Source organism: Pleurodeles waltl, chromosome 3_1, assembly GCF_031143425.1.
Source record: "Pleurodeles waltl isolate 20211129_DDA chromosome 3_1, aPleWal1.hap1.20221129, whole genome shotgun sequence".
NCBI lineage: Eukaryota > Metazoa > Chordata > Amphibia > Caudata > Salamandridae > Pleurodeles > Pleurodeles waltl.
The window spans coordinates 1,790,460,498-1,790,477,269 of NC_090440.1; the positions used below are offsets into that span (position 1 = coordinate 1,790,460,498).

A 16,772-nucleotide genomic window follows, 5' to 3' on the forward strand; every position below is an offset into this window, starting at 1 on the left:
GCGGCTGAGCCTCATCCAATCTGCGACGTCCTTCATACCCTCTTCTAGGTTGGTCTTGGCGCTGGCGGGGTCCTTGGTGAGGGAGAGTACAAGTTGGGTGTCGTCGGCGTAGGAGGTGATGATGATGTCGTGCTTGCGTACGATGTCGGCGAGGGGGCTCATGTAGACATTGAAGAGTGTCGGGCTGAGCGATGAGCCTTGAGGTACGCCGCAGATGATCTTGGTGGGTTCTGAGCGAAACGGAGGGAGGTAAACTCTTTGGGAGCGGTTAGCGAGGAAGGAGGCGATCCAGTCCAGGGCCTGGCCTTGGATCCCGGTGGAGCGTAGGCGGGTGATTAGGGTGCGGTGACAGACGGTGTCAAAGGCAGCCGAGAGGTCGAGGAGAATGAGGGCGACTGTTTCACCGTTGTCCATCAGGGTTCTGATGTCGTCTGTGACTGAGATGAGGGCGGTTTCCGTGCTGTGGTTGGTTCGGAATCCGGTTTGTGAAGGGTCGAGCAGGTTGTTGTCTTCCAGGAAGGTGGTCAGCTGTTTGTTGACGGTCTTTTCTATTACCTTGGCTGGGAAAGGTAGAAGAGAGATGGGGCGGAAGTTTTTCAGGTCGCTTGGGTCAGCCGTAGGTTTCTTTAGTAGGGCGTTGACTTCAGCGTGCTTCCAGCATTCGGGGAAGGTAGCAGAAGAAAAAGAAGAGTTGATGACGGTCTGGAGGTGCGGGGCGATGATGTCGTCGGCTTTGTTAAAGATGAAGTGCGGGCAGGGGTCCGAAGGGGCGCCGGAGTGGATAGAGTTCATGATGGATTTGGTTTCTTCCGTGTTGATGTGGGTCCAGTTGTTGAGGGTGATGTCCGGGGAAGCGGGTTCAGTGGTGTATGGTTGGGTCTGGTGTCCGAAGCTGTCGTGGAGGTCGCTGATCTTGCGATGGAAGAAAGTGGCGAGGGATTCGCACAAATCCTGTGAGGGCGTGACGGCGTTGGCGCTGGCGCTGGGGTTGGAGAACTCTTTGACGATGCTGAAGAGTTCTCTGCTGTTGTGGCTGTTTTTGTCTAGTCTGTCGGTGAAAAAGTTCCTTTTGGCAGTGCGGATCAGGTGGTGGTGTTCGCGTGTAGCGTTCTTGAGGGCGGTCATGTTGTCAGCGGTGTGGTCCTTGCGCCAGGCCTTCTCAAGGGCACGACAAGTTTTCTTTGATTCTTTGAGGGTGTCAGAGAACCAGAGAGGTTTTTTGGTGTTGGTCTGTCGATGCGTGCGTTTGAGGGGAGCAAGGTTGTCAGCGCAGTTGGAGATCCAGTTTGTGAGGTTGAGAGCTGCGTCGTTGGGGTCGGTGGTGAGGGTGGGTTGGTTGGCGGCGAGAGCGGAGAAGAGTTGCTCTTCAGGGATCTTGTTCCACTGTCGATGAGGGATGGGTTGAGTGCGGAGGTGGGAGGTCTCGTGTCGGAATGTGAAGTGGACGCAGCTGTGGTCGGTCCAGTGTAGGGCAGAGGTGTGGCTGAAGAAGACGTGTTTGCTGGCGGAGAAGATAGGGTCGAGCGTGTGTCCGGCGATGTGGGTGGCGGTGTTCACCAGTTGTTTGAGGCCGAGGTTGGCGAGGTTGTCGAGCAGGGTGGTGGTGTTGGGGTCGTTGTTTTGTTCCAGATGGAAGTTGAGGTCGCCTAGGAGGATGTAGTCCGGTGAGGCGAGGGCGTTCGGGGAGATGAAGTCGGCGATGGCGTCGCTGAAAGAGGCGCGAGGTCCGGGAGGACGGTAGACGAGGGATCCTCTGAGGGTGGTCCTTGGGTCGGTGCGAATCTGAAAATGCAGGTGTTCAGCGGCGAGGGGGGGGTCTTCGGTGGAGGTGGTGACGCTGATGGAGTCTTTGAAGATGATGGCGACACCTCCTCCTACTTGGTTGGTGCGGTCTTTTCTGGAGATCTTGTAGCCTTCGGGGATGGCGGTAGCGATGTCTGGAGCAGAGGAGGCGTTCATCCATGTCTCCGTGATGAAGGCGACGTCCGGGGCTGTGGAGTCCAGGAGGTCCCAAAGTTCAACGGCGTGCTTGTGGACGGAACGAGCGTTGATCAGGATGCACTTGAGGTGGTTGATGGCGCGTGGGCTTGTGGTCGTGGTAGTTGCGTGGTGGAAGATGCGTTTGCAGGAGTTGCAGGCGAAGGGTCCATGGGTGCGTTTGGGGTGAGCTAGGAAGCAGGTTTTGGAGCGCCCTGGGTTGAGGGCGTGGAGGGTGGTGGGGTCGTAGCGGATCAGCGGGGCTTGGGGGAGCTGGGGACCAGGGGTCGTGGCGCTGGGCGCGGGCCAGGCGCGGACGGGCTTGCATCTGGCGCGCCAGCGGCGTGCCCGCTGCGCGCGCCCGCTGCGCAGTCGCGCAGCGGCCGCCATAAGAGGTAGGAGGGGGGGGAGGGGTCAGCTCATAGACAACCGTAACATCACAGACGGCTCCAACAAAGCTAACGACGCCATGCGGAGCTGGACAACACACGCGGATCTGAACTACGCCACCCAACCGCGTGCACAGGGTACTGCTCAGTAGAAAAATTACGGATTTGAAGCTGACGCCAGGAAATTCTAAGGTAAGGAATCTGCAGCTAGATAGAGTCTCTACCAGATAATTCGTTACTGAAGGTAAGTAACGTGTTCTTTAAGTTTCAAGGGCTACTAAATCTTCGAAGTATTGCAAATATGTTTTCTTTTCTCTACATTGCAGGACTGGTATGAGAATGGAAACCCGCCTGTATTTTGGATTTCAGGATTTTTTTTTACTCAGGCGTTCTTAACTGGTGCACAGCAAAACTTTGCCCGAAAATTCACCATTCCCATTGACCTCCTTGGATTCGACTATGAAGTACTTGATGACAAAGAATATAAGCAGGACCCTGAAGATGGTAAGCGTACACATTTGATTAACATTCCCAACAAAATATTTAAGGGCCAATTGCTGGAATGGTCATAAAGCAGTAATTATGTATGGCTTGGCATTACTTCAGAGTTTGTGCAAGCAAACACATCTTTTTAAGAATCAATGACATTTGATTTTGTATTTATAAAATTATTTTAGCCCTCTGCAGGAGGACAAAATAGCATCAGTAATTATTTGTCCAAGCATATTAACATCAACTAATAAGGCTGGAGTCGGTAATTCATTTAGCAGAGTAAGAATATTAAGGGCTCTTAATTTCTTCTACATTGTCCGTCTATCTACTGGGTCAAATGCAGTAGAAAAATCAATAAAGACCGCTTACTTGTTTTAACATATTTGTTTAATATCGAATTGAATACACCGATGGTGTATAAACAGGAGAAATCAGTTCGAAAACCTGATTGTTCCATGGGAATGATACCCGTTTCATCAACCCGTGCCTCCAAATGTTAAAATAACCTCTTAGCAAATAGTTTCCCAGCATCATGGAGCAGCTTGTTGATAATTGCATGGATCTTCTCATGATTCCTTTTTGTAGACAGGCTTGATTAAGCACCTTTCCGAATACGCTGGAATTGTTCCTGAAAGATTGCATTGATCGGCTATTGCTTCATGTATTTTCCCCAAATTTCACAATCTTTATTTCATTACAGCTATGGGGACTGGTCTGGCCGCACTGCACTGGCGAACCTAGCAGAAGAAACATACTTAATAATCTAATCGGTCTAAAGGGATGAACATTTAAGTGTGAAAATGTGTTTGTTAGAGAAACTATTTCTCGGGTTCTACTTAGGAGTATATTGAGATTGCTTCAGGGGAACACATAGAGCGTGGAGGCTGGGCAAATAAATTCCAGTTTCTCCGTGTGTTACTCGCTGCAGCTGCTGCTTGGATGTTATATCAGCAATATATAGATTATACATGCATCGTAAAACAGAGACGGCTTTATACCCAGCAAGTGCGGAAAGTAAAGAGATCTGTGCTTAATTTGTGCTTATTGTTTCCGGTGCTGAGCACCGGCACTTATTTTTGAGGGGCGGGGCTTATTCTTCTGCCTCAAGCATTTGCCGTGAGCAAAAGACTCACGGGAGAGACGGAGGAGGAGAAAAAAGTAAAAGCGCCACAATGGGAGAAAGCTGCAAGTGTGAGCTGAAGGTGCAGGAAGTGTCTTTAAATGATTGAAGAGGCCCGAGATGGTATCAGGATTAGCTGCCTCACAATTCAGTGCTCGCACATTTAAATGCAGCAACCCCATGTTTAAGAGGAGGGCTTTGGGCACCAGCACCTTTTTACTTACAAATTAAACACTGAAAGAGATAATAAAACACCGAGATACTTTTGTTGCGAGAGTCAATGAAAAATATACAGAAAATTCCATAGAACTTAATAAATATATGTCCTATCCATCATACCTGATGTGTCCTAGAAATTATCCAAGAGATCTTTTCAGTACCTGGCACCGGTACCAAACAGTACAGTTGATGCAAAACAGAGCTGTGACATAGTGAAACTGGCAGAAATGTTTGGATGTGGTACTATCTCTATGACTGCAAGCATGTGCTGACCCCTTTGTCTTTTTTTATGGGGTTGTCCCTCCATGGCACGATCAACGTCATCCGTTTTCAAAGTCTGCAGAAAATGTAGCATAGGCATGTCAAGATGCTTTAGTGGGAAGGAATCATCATATTTATTATATGGAACCATTCTCTGCTGAGTACTTTGTAGCAACGGCTACGTGTACCCTCCTCTGGAAAGAGTTATTATATTCAGCTACAGCAGCCTCTGCTCAGTTTAAAGGCTCAATTTTCAAGCGCTCGAAATGTTATCTAAAATAGCGGTGATACAACTGTCTCCAGTGCCTTTTTTTCCTTCTTCAGCCTTCCAATGTTATGGATACCGTAAGAATAGCATTTGGCCACATTGTACATTTGTAGGAAAATGGCTCCTTGTTGCAGTTACCTTCCCCCCCACTCTTTCTGCCTGATATTGATGCTGACTTGACTGAGAAGTGTGTTGGGATCCTGCTAACCAGGCCCCAGCATCAGTGTTCTTTCCCCTAACTGTACTTTTGTTCCCACAATTGGCACAGACCTGGCACACAGATAAGTCCCTTGTAAATGGTACCCCTGGTATCAAAGGCCCTGTAGCCAGGGGAAGGTCTCTAAGGGCTGCAGCATGTATTATGCCACCCTGGGGACCCCTCACTCAGCACATGCACAGTGCCTCACAGCTTGTGTGTGCTGGTGGGGAGAAAAAGACTAAGTCGACATGGCACTCCCCTCATGCCATGCCCATAACCCACTGCATGTGGCATAAGTAAGTCACCCCTCTAGCAGGCCTTACAGCCCTAAGGCAGGGTGCACTATACTACAGGTGAGGGCATAGCTCCATGAGCACTATGCCCCTACAGTGTCCAAGCCACTTCTTAGACATTGTAAGTGCAAGGTAGCCATAAAGAGTATATGGTCTTGGAGTTTGTCAAACATTGACTCCACAGTTCCATAATGGCTACACTGAATACTGGGAAGTTGGGTATCAAACTTCTCAGCACAATAAATCCACACTGATGCAAGTGTGGCATCTATTGAGAAATGCACACAGAGGGCATCTTAGAGATGCCCCCTGTATACCAGCCCAACTACTAGTGCTAGGCTGACCAGTTCCTGCCAGCCTGCCACATCCAGACAGGTTTCTGGCCACATGGGGTGAGTGCCTTTGTCACTCTGTGTCCAGGAACAAAGCCCGTACTGGGTGGAGGTGCTCCCCATGCAGGAACTGTAACACCTGGTGGTGAGCCTCAAAGGCTGAAGCATGGTGTTACAGCACCCCAGGGCACTCCAGCTAGTGGAGATGCCCGCCCTCCGGATACAGACCCCACTTTTGGCAGCACGTCCGGAGGAGACAATGAGAAAAACAAGGAGGAGTCACCCTCCAGCCAGGAAAGCCCTGAAGGTCTCCTGAGCTGAGGTGACCCCTGCCTTAGGAAATCCTCCATCTCACTTTGGAGGATTCCCACAATAGGATTAGGGATGTGTCCCTCTCCCCACAGGGAGGAGGCACAAGGAAGGTGTAGCCACCCCCAGGGACTGTAGCCATCGGCTACTGCCCTCCAGCCCTAAACACACCCCTAAATTGAGTATTTAGGGGTGACCATGAACCCAGGAAATCAGATTCCTGATGACCTAACCAGAAGAAGGACTGCTGACCTGAAAACCCAGCAGAGATGACAATTGCTTTGGCCCCAGCCCTACCGGCCTGTCTCCAGATTCAAAGAACCTGTAACAGCAATGCATCAAGTGGGACCAGCGACCTCTGCCGATTCAGAGGACTGCCCTGCAAACCCAAAGGACCAAGAAACTCCAGTGGACAGCGGCTCTGTCCAAAGCACCAAGAAGAAACCATCTTTAAAGGGACTCCAGCCTTAATCCCCAACACTCTGCACCCGACGCCACAGGCTTGTGTCCAGAAAAACCAAAACTGCAGCAAGAACCCTCAGGCGACTCCCACGATGTGGACACCCAGAGACGACCCCCCTGCACCCCCACGGCGATGCCTGCAGAGGGAATCCAGAGGCTTCTCCTGACCGCGACTGCCTGGTACAAAGAACCCGACGCCTAGAAGATGCACTGCACAGCAGCCCCCAGGCCAGAGAGAAATTAACTACCGGTGCGGGAGTGACCAGCAGGCGGCCCTCATCGTTACCCGGTCGGTGGCTGGCCCGAGAAACCTCCCTGTGCCCAGCCTGCATCGCCAGAGTGAGCCCCGGGTCCCTCAATTGCTTTCAACGCAAAACCCAACACCTACTTTGCACACTGCACTCCGCCACCCCTGTGCCGCTGAGGGTGTATTTTGTGTGCTTTTTGTGACCCCTCCCAGTGCTTTACAACCCCCCCCCCCCACTGGTCTGCTCCCCAGGACGCAGGTACTTACCTGCCAGCAGACTTGAACCGGAGCACCCCTAGTCTCCATTGGCGCCTTTGTTATTTAGGCCCTACTTTGACCTCTGCAACTGACTGGCCCTGTGTTGCTGGGTGTTTGGGGTTTCCTTGAAGCCCCAACAGAGGACTGCCTATGCCCCAGAGACTGAACTTGTAAGTGCTTTACTTACCTGATAATCTAACGTGTACTTACCTCCCCCAAGAACTGTTGATTTTTGCAGTGTCCACTTCTAAAATAGCTTAGTGCCATTTTTGCCAAAACTGTGTACATTACTATTTAATTCAAAGTTCCATATTTATCTATGCCAAGTATCTTGCGGTTTATGTACGTACTTGAATTCTGAATCTTGTGGTTCTAAAATAAATTAAGAAAGAATATTTTTCTATATAAAAACCTATTGGCCTGGAGGTAAGTCTTTGAGTGTGTGTTCTTATTTATTGCCTGTGTATATACAACAAATGCTTAACACTACCCTCTTATAAGCCTACTGCTTGACTGCACTACCACAAAATAGAGCATTAGTATTATCTAATTTTGACACAATCAACCTCTAAGGGGAACCCGTGGACTCTGTGCACACTATCTCTCACTTTGAGATAGTATATACAGAGCCAACTTCCTACAGTGAACATAAACAATATTGGCTCATGTCTGGACTATGTGTTCACTGGATGAAGGAGAAATTAATTTGCATGAATAAAGCCAAAGCTGAAATCCTGATAAAGAAAGGCAAAAAATCTAGGCCTGAGTTTATCAAGCCTTTTCATTGAACTTGCATCATGGAAGGCGATGCAAGGAAAATGCAAAGGCTTCAGTAATATTTAGAAAGGTATGCACAGGATAATATGTGCTGTCTTGCATGTCTTTGCAAAGAAATGTAACACAATGCAGCTGTATGTGCTGCCTTACCTTACATTTCAACTTGGGAAGCGTTCCACGGGCGAAGCATGCATCCACCCATGGACTTTGCCACATTCAAAAATGTACAAAAGCCAGTAAACCTGAGAATGTGTTAAAATGCTACACCTTCCCCAGTGAAGCGCAACAAAGACAGATATCTTTATTTCTTCTCATTATTTCCTCTTTCCATGTGTCATGCATTCTGCAGCACATGAAGAAAAGGGAAAATGCCTCTAAGGATTACTGTGGTGCAGAAAGCAGACCCTTCCTGCATAAAAACAATCCTGCCTGTAATGCAGGCACCCTTATACTATGGTGCATGGGTGCTTGCATTGGTGCTAGGCAGCCATAACTGGACCATCGATGGAATAGAGCTGAAGAGCGCCATATCTTTGTAACTATGGCACTTTTCAGCTCTCTCCCATTCACGCATCACAGCCCAGCAACTTGCCTTGCTGCACCACGTTGTGTGAATTCTTAGTAAATCTGTGTCCCATTCATTACCCTTAGCCTGGTGACAATGTCTCAAAATTCCTCTATCTTCCTGATCAAAGTTAAGAAATGTAGGAGCACTTTTTGATTCTGAACTCTCCTTCCTTCCCTACTCCCAAGTCATTACGGTGGTAAACTGCATCAACATGTTTCCAGTTAAAATAAGAATGTGGTTTGAGGGGCATGATTTGAAGCCTAACCAAGATGGTGGCTGTTTTGAGCTCCAGGTGCATCACCTTTTGCTATTCATCAAATTGATGCAGTTGGTGCTTTCCTAGATTCGTGTTAATGTGGAAGTGGTTCCGTTTTGGCTCCTCCACCCACTGCTCTCTGAATTAGTTCCTACCAGAGGATTACTATGGATACAGAGAACACTCATCCCCGATAAGACCTTCACAGGATGGTGGCCTCAGTTAACTAGACCTGCCAGCCCCTTGGTCCACCACACCCTGCCACAAACCGACCCTTCTTCGGGTCTCCAACTGCTGGCTTACATTAGTGGAGGCCGCCCTGGCCCTTGAAGCAGACAGAAGGATGTGTGTGGGCCTCTGTGTGTACCCTTTCCCTTAGAAGCCTGTCCAGCTTGCCGGCTCCCAGGTGGCCCACTCTGGCGGGAGGCGTGCACAGACTTGCTTTATGAGACCACACTCTTCGGTGCAGGCACTGAAGCCTACCTGACCCTGATCTGAAACTGAAAGGGGGGGAGGGGATGGACGCTGAACATTTGGTAAGTCCTTAACCTTACCCAACAGTGTTTTTTTTCCTGGTGGCAGAAGCAATCCTCTCACTAGCACCATGGTGGATGTTTACTGAATCCTGTCCCTGCTCTAAGCCTGCGTTACATTCTTTTTGAGCTGCTCACTGGCTTTCTAGGGTCCCTATTCTCCGCTACAAAGACAATCAGTACAAACCTTGACCCTTATCTGCTTGCTCACTTCATCCAAGTGATCCAGGGGGCCCAACTCCAGGTCATCTTTCTCATCATGAGGATCTTAACTCTTTGGCCTCTCAGGATTTGCTGCTTACCATGCTTATCGCCTGGTCTTTAGCCTTCATTTCCACAACGGTATGTGTCACCTCAAACCAACACTGTTACACTGAACACCTGCATTGTCTTTTCCGCCTCTATTAGTAAACAGCCACCTCCTTTCTCGTGCAATTGTTTTCCATGTGGGGCACTCCGTGTTTGGCCTTGCTCTAACATCTAGTATGTAAGTTGGATCTGGGAAGTGGCGCTCGAACTTCTGAACAATTTTGCCTCTAGCTGCCCTCTCCATCATGGCAGAATCAGGATCGTAAAGAAAAGGTGGGTAAGGAATCCTGGAAACATTCTTAACAGCAACCTCAAGTCTCTCACTCCCAGATTAAAAACATAACTGATCAGTCCTCAAAGTTGAAAGCCATATTAAAAAAGCTAAACATGATACATGAAGTAGCCCAGAGCACTAATACTAACACTGATCTGTTCTACATTGAGGTGGATGGCATTAGGGAAGACCTCCAGAAACTAAATATACAGATTATCAACGTGGAGCACAGGATTAGTGCTGTCAAAGATCACAACAATCTCCATTACAAACAATTTACGAAATCTGAAGCACTTATCACCAGCTTAAAACGCAACAACATCTATTTGGAGGGCCAAAATAGATGGAGCAATCTCTGCATTCTTGGCCTACCACAGGGTTCCGAGGACAGTGCCTGTCCAATTATTGAATTCTTGGAAGAGTGGATACTGTTGACCTTGAAAATTTCCTTCTCAAGAGAATTTGAACTGGAACGTGTCCATCGAGTTCCATCTTTCAAACCCAGGAACTTGAACTCTCCAAGACCCTTGATCTTTAAACCATTGAGGCACCAACACTCAGAAACATACCCTGGCCTACAGGAGGAGGATCAAATCAATTACATGTCTGGGCACCAGAATCTCCATCTCGCAGGACTTTGCCAGAGACACTGTTACTGGAAGTAAAGGTTTTCTGGCATTAAAGAAATAACTCATCACAAAATCCACACAGTTCTCTTTTCCTGGCCCCTTGAAATTTAAAATCATCTGTAAGAGCCAGCCCATGTTCTTCTATGACCTGGAAAGGTTTCTAGAGAGTAAATCAGAATACCAGATGGTGAATGATGCCAGCCCATCTCTTTGACCACTCTGACTCAGATTTATAATATGTCTGAAGAATTGCATGACTGTCTCACCCATTGTGGGTGGACTTGTCTGCTCCTTCCTAGTACGTCCCACACTATCAAGGCTTATGCTTTAATATATTGATGTTCCCAGTTCTATTTGTTACCTCTATACATTTGCATTATGACATCAATCTCTATTACATTCACCTCCAATAAGGTCTGTTACCTGGTTCTCAAGGGCAGTTGGTATGAAAGAGGGTCTATATTAAGAGTTGCCTTTGTATTTCACATTGTCTTTTAAAAATAATCTTCTTACTGTTTACCAGCCTGGATGTGAGATGCCCTCTAGGCCAGAGAATCAAATTTGATACAACACATAGGGGGTTATTACAACTTTGGAGGAGGTGTTAATCCGTCCCAAAAGTGACGGTAAAGTCACGGATATACCACCAGCCGTATTATGAGTTCCATAGGATATAATGGACTCGTAATATGGCTGGTGGTATATCCGTGACTTTACCGTCACTTTTGGGACGGATTAACACCTCCTCCAAAGTTGTAATAACCCCCAAAGTTTCTTTGTGATGACTGGATGATTCAAAAAAGTTGCATAGCTTTAATATGTGCTACGCATATAATCTGCTACGCATTGGCTGAGAAGCAGCCTCCTGAGGGCTTGAACTCACTCTACCAGAGGGAAAGCTGCTACCACTGCGTTAGCTTGAGGCATGCCAGTACTTGATATTTGCCAGGCGGCAACGTGAGCTTCCTTGCACACGTTTGCAAGACACCACTGCCTGGATAGCCAGGTTAGGAGAGAGGGGCATTTTGCTCACTCGGCCCTACAGGACTTCCTGGTGTGAAGTATATTTTCGCAGCCCACCACCAAGAGTTATAGCTTGGGTATCTATTATAGGTAAGGAATCTGCAGCTAGAAGTCTCTATCAGATGAACAAGTTACTTACCTTCGGTAACAAATTATCTGGTAGAGACTCTAACTAGCTGCAGATTCCTTACACCCACCCAAGCCTCCCCGCTCTGCGAATATATACATTATGTTATTCATATTTTTTTTCCCTTTCTCAGAGGCATGTCTTTTTACTCAAACAATCAAAAGAAAAGTAAATAATTATGGGTTCTTCCATGACTCTGCGCTTCTGGCGTGGGAAGTTGTGGAAAAGAACTGATGTAAATGCGTCGGGGTGGTGCCTATATAGAAGACCGTGGATCCGACCGATGGCGCGCGCAGGGTGCTGCTCAGCAGAATAATTCCGGATTCATTGCTGATGCCAGGGAATTCTAAGGTAAGGAATCTGCAGCTAGATAGAGTCTCTACCAGGTAATTTGTTACCAAAGGTAAGTAACTTGTTCTTCAAGTACAGTCTCCTGACTGTACGGTAGCAGCATAATAAAGGATACAATGATGCTGATAGAGATTTTTTTAGAGGAATCAGTCTGCTTACTCTGGCACATGGGGCCACTGAGTCAAATGTCTGTGGGGGTGGTGATTTCTCAGTAGTTGCACTGGTAACCAAACTATGTGTTTGATCAGGTGGGACTTCTGTGTCCGAATATACATGTCCTGGACCGCACATGTTGGCTGTGAGGGAGTGCGGTAGGGCCCTAGGAGAGGTCTCTGCACCAAGGACTTGTGGGCTTATTCATTGATGAAGCAGTTGGACAGGTGGTCTTTTGAGCATCCAATATCTGATTCATCATTAGAGGAAGGTCTCCAGGGATCTTCCCTCCTCACCTTTGGGGAACCAGACGAAGTGGAGGTTATAGCGTCTATTTTCAGCGCCCTGCACCCTATCTTCCAGAGTCTTTGACAAGGCCAAGATGTGGGATACTTTGGATGTGAGCTCCTGCACCATGTCCTTCAGATCCGAGATATAGCCCTCTACCTCAGTGACCTTCAATCCCCATTTCTCTAATTTTGGATTAAAGGGCAGAGCGAGAAGTTTGGATGGACTGCAGTATGGCATTAGCACAGCATCACCAGAGGGCCCGACACTGGGGCCATGAATTTGTCTATACTGCTTTGTGTGTGTTGAGGCATTGGTTAGTTATAGCCTATTCTTTTCAGCCCAGTCGGGGGGAGGAGTGGCATTGGCTGATGAGCAGGTCACTTGGAGGAAAAATAAATATAAATATGAAGAAGGAAGCTGCTGCGTTCGGCTTCTCTAGGCCCATCAGTAGAGGTTAGGCTGTGTGGTAGGTTTTCCCAGCCCGCTTGCGCATTAGTTCCTTTTGGTGCTCTGCACGGCCGCCTGGGCAGGAGCTCGTCCAAAGAGAGGATGGCACAGTGTCAATGGCAGCTTTGGTCACCTGCAGCTCGGGCCTCCAGCCCTCTGGTTTCATGCCAACCAGTTTGTGTACCGGCAGTTTCCCCAAGGCAGCCGTCCTCTGCTCTGCCTTCCGGTGGTTAACTGCACTCCAGGAAGTGAGAATCAAAGCATGGAAGTGTCCAGTACTCCACCGGCTCCACAGCATCCAGACTGGGCACAGAAGGCCGGTTGTGAGAAGGGCTGAATTAGCCTTGTCAGGGCACTCTGGTCACCAGGCCCTGGGGACAAGTCCCCACCTCAGGGGAGCCGTGCAGTGCCATTCCAAGCCTATAATAAGATATGAGGATGGTTTGAAATAAAAGCTTAAGGATAGTTTGGAAGAGGTCTTAGGGACATTTGTAAATGTAAGAAGGTGTCAGCATAATGAAGATTTCAGTAGACGTCCTGTAGAAAAAGGAAGAAGTGTTCAGCACACAAGCTTCACACTTGCAAGAGTAAAGGAAGCAGAAAGGTCTGTACCACTCAAAGTCTAGGGGAAGTCTGCTTTTACTTCAACAATAAAAGCATTAACTTAAAGCAAAAAGTACCTTAAACATGAATGTTATCTTTTCCTCCCCTCTAGGGATCAGTCGGCTTGGGATATGTCGTTTGCAATATATAATCACCCTAAATCGCTCGTCTTAAAATGTCTGCAACCTTGAGCATCCTCCGTTCCTGATACTGCATGAATTTGAGAGTTCAGCTGCTCAAAACAAAGCATTGCAATGTATGACTAAGACGAGCAGAAGCAGACTTAGAAGGGTGCACTCACACACGGAGTGCAGGAGGAGCTTGGTGTTCATAGCTTTGGTGTTCAGTGTGCGGGATGCCACCGGGGCCAGATTTTGCACTGGGGGAGAGGGAGAAGAGACTGTGGAGCTGAGTCATGTTCCCTCCCCTCCAAGCCCTGCTATGCCCTCTATCCCCACCTAGCTCCAGGTGTCAGGCCCTCTCACTTGGCCCTTCAGATGTTCTCTTGGCTGCTTCTTCCCCTTGCTTTTGGGTGGTCCTCTACTGACTGAACTGCTGTCTGGGCTCAGGTTCCCCGACTTCAGTGTGCAACCATGCAGCCACCCTTGGCCGGGAAGGGGGGGGATACACTGCTGGTGCTGTTGCTGCTGTGAGTGAGGATGGGCTGTCAGGCCACCCGGTCATAAGTGAGCCCAAGCAAATTAACGGAATCAGTAGCCGGTAATCCAAGAGAATACCAGCAGGCAGCTAACAGAGGACTTTGTGCTACCAGTGAGCCCCCTCTAACTCATCACAACAAAGTGAGCCTGGGTGTTGATAGGTGTGGTGTGTAAGTAGCCGAGTCCCCAATTTTGTGGTCTGCAGCCAGGAGCAGTGGGGATAGTGTGGTAAGAGAGGGTGTAGTGGTGATAGAGCCACTCTGTTTGGTTGAGCGCTCAGGCTGCAGAAGCAGCCCATCTAGGACAGGGTGCGGCTTGTGGTCAGGATGTGCTCCTGCCCCTCTAGGCTGCCATTTGAGAAGATTTCTTAGGAGTGAATAATCCAACAGAGAAGAGTGTGCATAGTCACAGCAATCAGCACCCCCGGTGGAGGTCAAGAAATGGGTCTTCCCTGCAGTTTTGTGTCTTTGTGTCAAAAACGACATGACCGAGGCAGGACCAACCAACATGGCCGATCGGACGTGATCTCCGTCAGCTCCGTCTGAATCCCTCCAGGCCATATGTAACAATGGCGTGAAGGGGTGCAAAATGACTACCCCCGACCTGGTGGAGTGCCTCTGAACCCCCGGAGGGGGAGAACCCGCATCACCGCTGGAGCTGTGCGTGGGGAGGATACCCCTTCCACGTCAACGGATCAATGAAAACAACAGGGGAGGGGAAGGAAGCCCCCCAGGAGATGACTTTGCCCAGCTGTCCGGCCTTGGTGGGAGCTCCAGCGGATCACCGGAGAGAGCTGGGGTGCAGCCCCAGGTGGGGGCATCGATGGAAATAGAGTGACGGGGGGCTTCTCCTCTGAGAAGACTGTCTTGCCTTGAGAAGCACAATAAAGGCCTTAGCTCTACATGACAATCGGGCATAAACTGCTCCCGCTGGATTTGGTAGCTTTGGGAAGGCTCCTTCGCTCTTATACACTTTGGATTGATGGAGGCCTGGGGGGGTAGGAGGCGGATTTGGACCCTGTCAACGGAATGACACAAGTAGGGAAGTTTGCTGTTCTATATTTTCTTGTTTACGATTTTATATCTCTCGCGAGATATTCTTTTGGTTTGTTCTTTGTTCACCATCCCTTTAGATATCCAAAGAGTCATGAGGAGAACCTAAAAGATGCTTGTAGTTCCAAAGGGGAGAGGACGGGGGTCATGGTGCAGGGTATTAGAGACAATGTTAGAGGTCTGGTTGAGAGCGGTTCAGTTCCAGAGAGGAAATGCCGGAACTGCTTTCATGGAATGTGAAGGGACTAAACTTCCCCAATAAGTGGACGCAATTGAGAAAGTACCTTGATGGTCACCATTATGATATTCTGGCCTTAAAAGAAACGCACTTGAAGAGGGGGGGGGGGAGGGACATCGTCTCTGACACAAACAATACACTCAGATATCTTTAGCTTCAGCGCCAACGAAGCACTGCGTGGTGGCTTTGATGTTTCACAGATCTGTCCACTTCAGGGAAACAGGTTCCAAGAAAGATAAAAAGGGCAGATACTTAATGGTAAAAGGCAGCTTAGAGGGGAAAATGTGTATGATATCTACTATTTCCGCCCCTAACAGCGGTCAAACCCAATTTCTGTTACACTTCCTGAGAGAGCTAGAGGTCTTTGCAGAGGGCAAAATAATTTTAGTGGGAGACTTCAATCTAGTTTGGGACTCCACCCTAGACACGACACACCCACAGAGATCACAGACAAGTGCTTTTGCCATATCGGTGAAGTCCGCCTTCTGCCGATTAGGGATTTTTGACTCTTGGTGTGCTCTGAAACCCTTGGAGAGAGACTATACTTTCTTCTCTCATACTCACCGCTCCTACTCGAGGATAGACTACGTATTTCTGAGCAAACCGTTGAGACAGATTCTTCAATCTGTAGCCATTCATCCAATTATTAAATCAGATCATGCCCCGGTGGTGGTTGGCCTGAGTTGGTCCCTGGCACTTACCTCTACTAGGCGCAGGTACTTCCCCAATGTACTGACCCATGACGCAGCTTCTCGTAACGATCTGCGGTTAACGATCAGAGAGTATTTCCAGCATAATGGGGTGGGAGATACCAAACCCCATATACTACGGGATGCCTTTAAGGCAGTCATCAGAGGCAAATGCATCTCACTAGCATCTGTGATGCACCGGTTAAAAGCTAAAGACCAACTTCTTTTGGAAAGTGAACTTAAGATAGCTGAACAGGACCATAAGCTTTCCCCGACCTGGCAGGCCCAGAGGAGGGTGGTGTCCATCAAAGGTAAATTACAAGCTATCTATACAAATAGGGCAGAATTGACACTGCTGAGGCTTCAGAAATCCCATTATGACAAGGGCAATAAGATAGGCACCCCCCTGCCAAGACAACTACGAGTCAAACAGGTCCGGGACTACATAGAGCAAGTTAACGACGAGCTTGGAGAATACCTGACTGAAGAGGAGAAAGCGTTGGCATTCAGACGATTTTATGACCGTCTTTATTACTCGGATCACCCACCTGCTCACACTCAAGAAACCTATTTACAAAATGCCCAGCTGCCACAGGTCTCCAAGGAGACAAATGAAATGTTAGCGGTGCCATTTACAGTAGAGGAGGTCCAGACGCCTATTGATGCCCTCCCCCTCCATAAGGCCCCTGGCCTTGACGGCTTTACGGCTCACTTTTACAAATCTTTTGGTGCGGAGCTGGCAGGACAGCTCGCTGCACTGTTTAATTATATATGAGGTGAAGGAGCGGTGTCCCCATCTATGGGGGAGGCTCTGATCACTCTAATACCCAAGGTGGGAAAGGACCCTCAGTTATGCGCCTCATATAGAACTATTGCCCTGCTTAATCTTGACGCCATATTATACTCTAAAATCCTGGCATGGAGGATGTTATGCCAGAGCTGATACATCCGGACCAATCGGGCTTTA

The 16,772-nt window shown here is 48.5% G+C and overlaps 1 protein-coding gene across 2 annotated transcripts in view; it reads left to right on the forward strand.

Annotated features, from left to right (window-relative positions):
* DNAH7 (dynein axonemal heavy chain 7) overlaps window positions 1-16,772 on the forward strand; it is a 1,158,398-nt gene that overhangs the window by 1,076,858 nt on the left and 64,768 nt on the right. For both annotated transcript variants that reach the window (XM_069225862.1, XM_069225863.1), the window contains one exon: window positions 2,693-2,870. In XM_069225862.1, coding sequence (XP_069081963.1) covers window positions 2,693-2,870 — 178 coding nt within the window. The remainder of the gene's footprint in view (window positions 1-2,692; window positions 2,871-16,772) is intronic.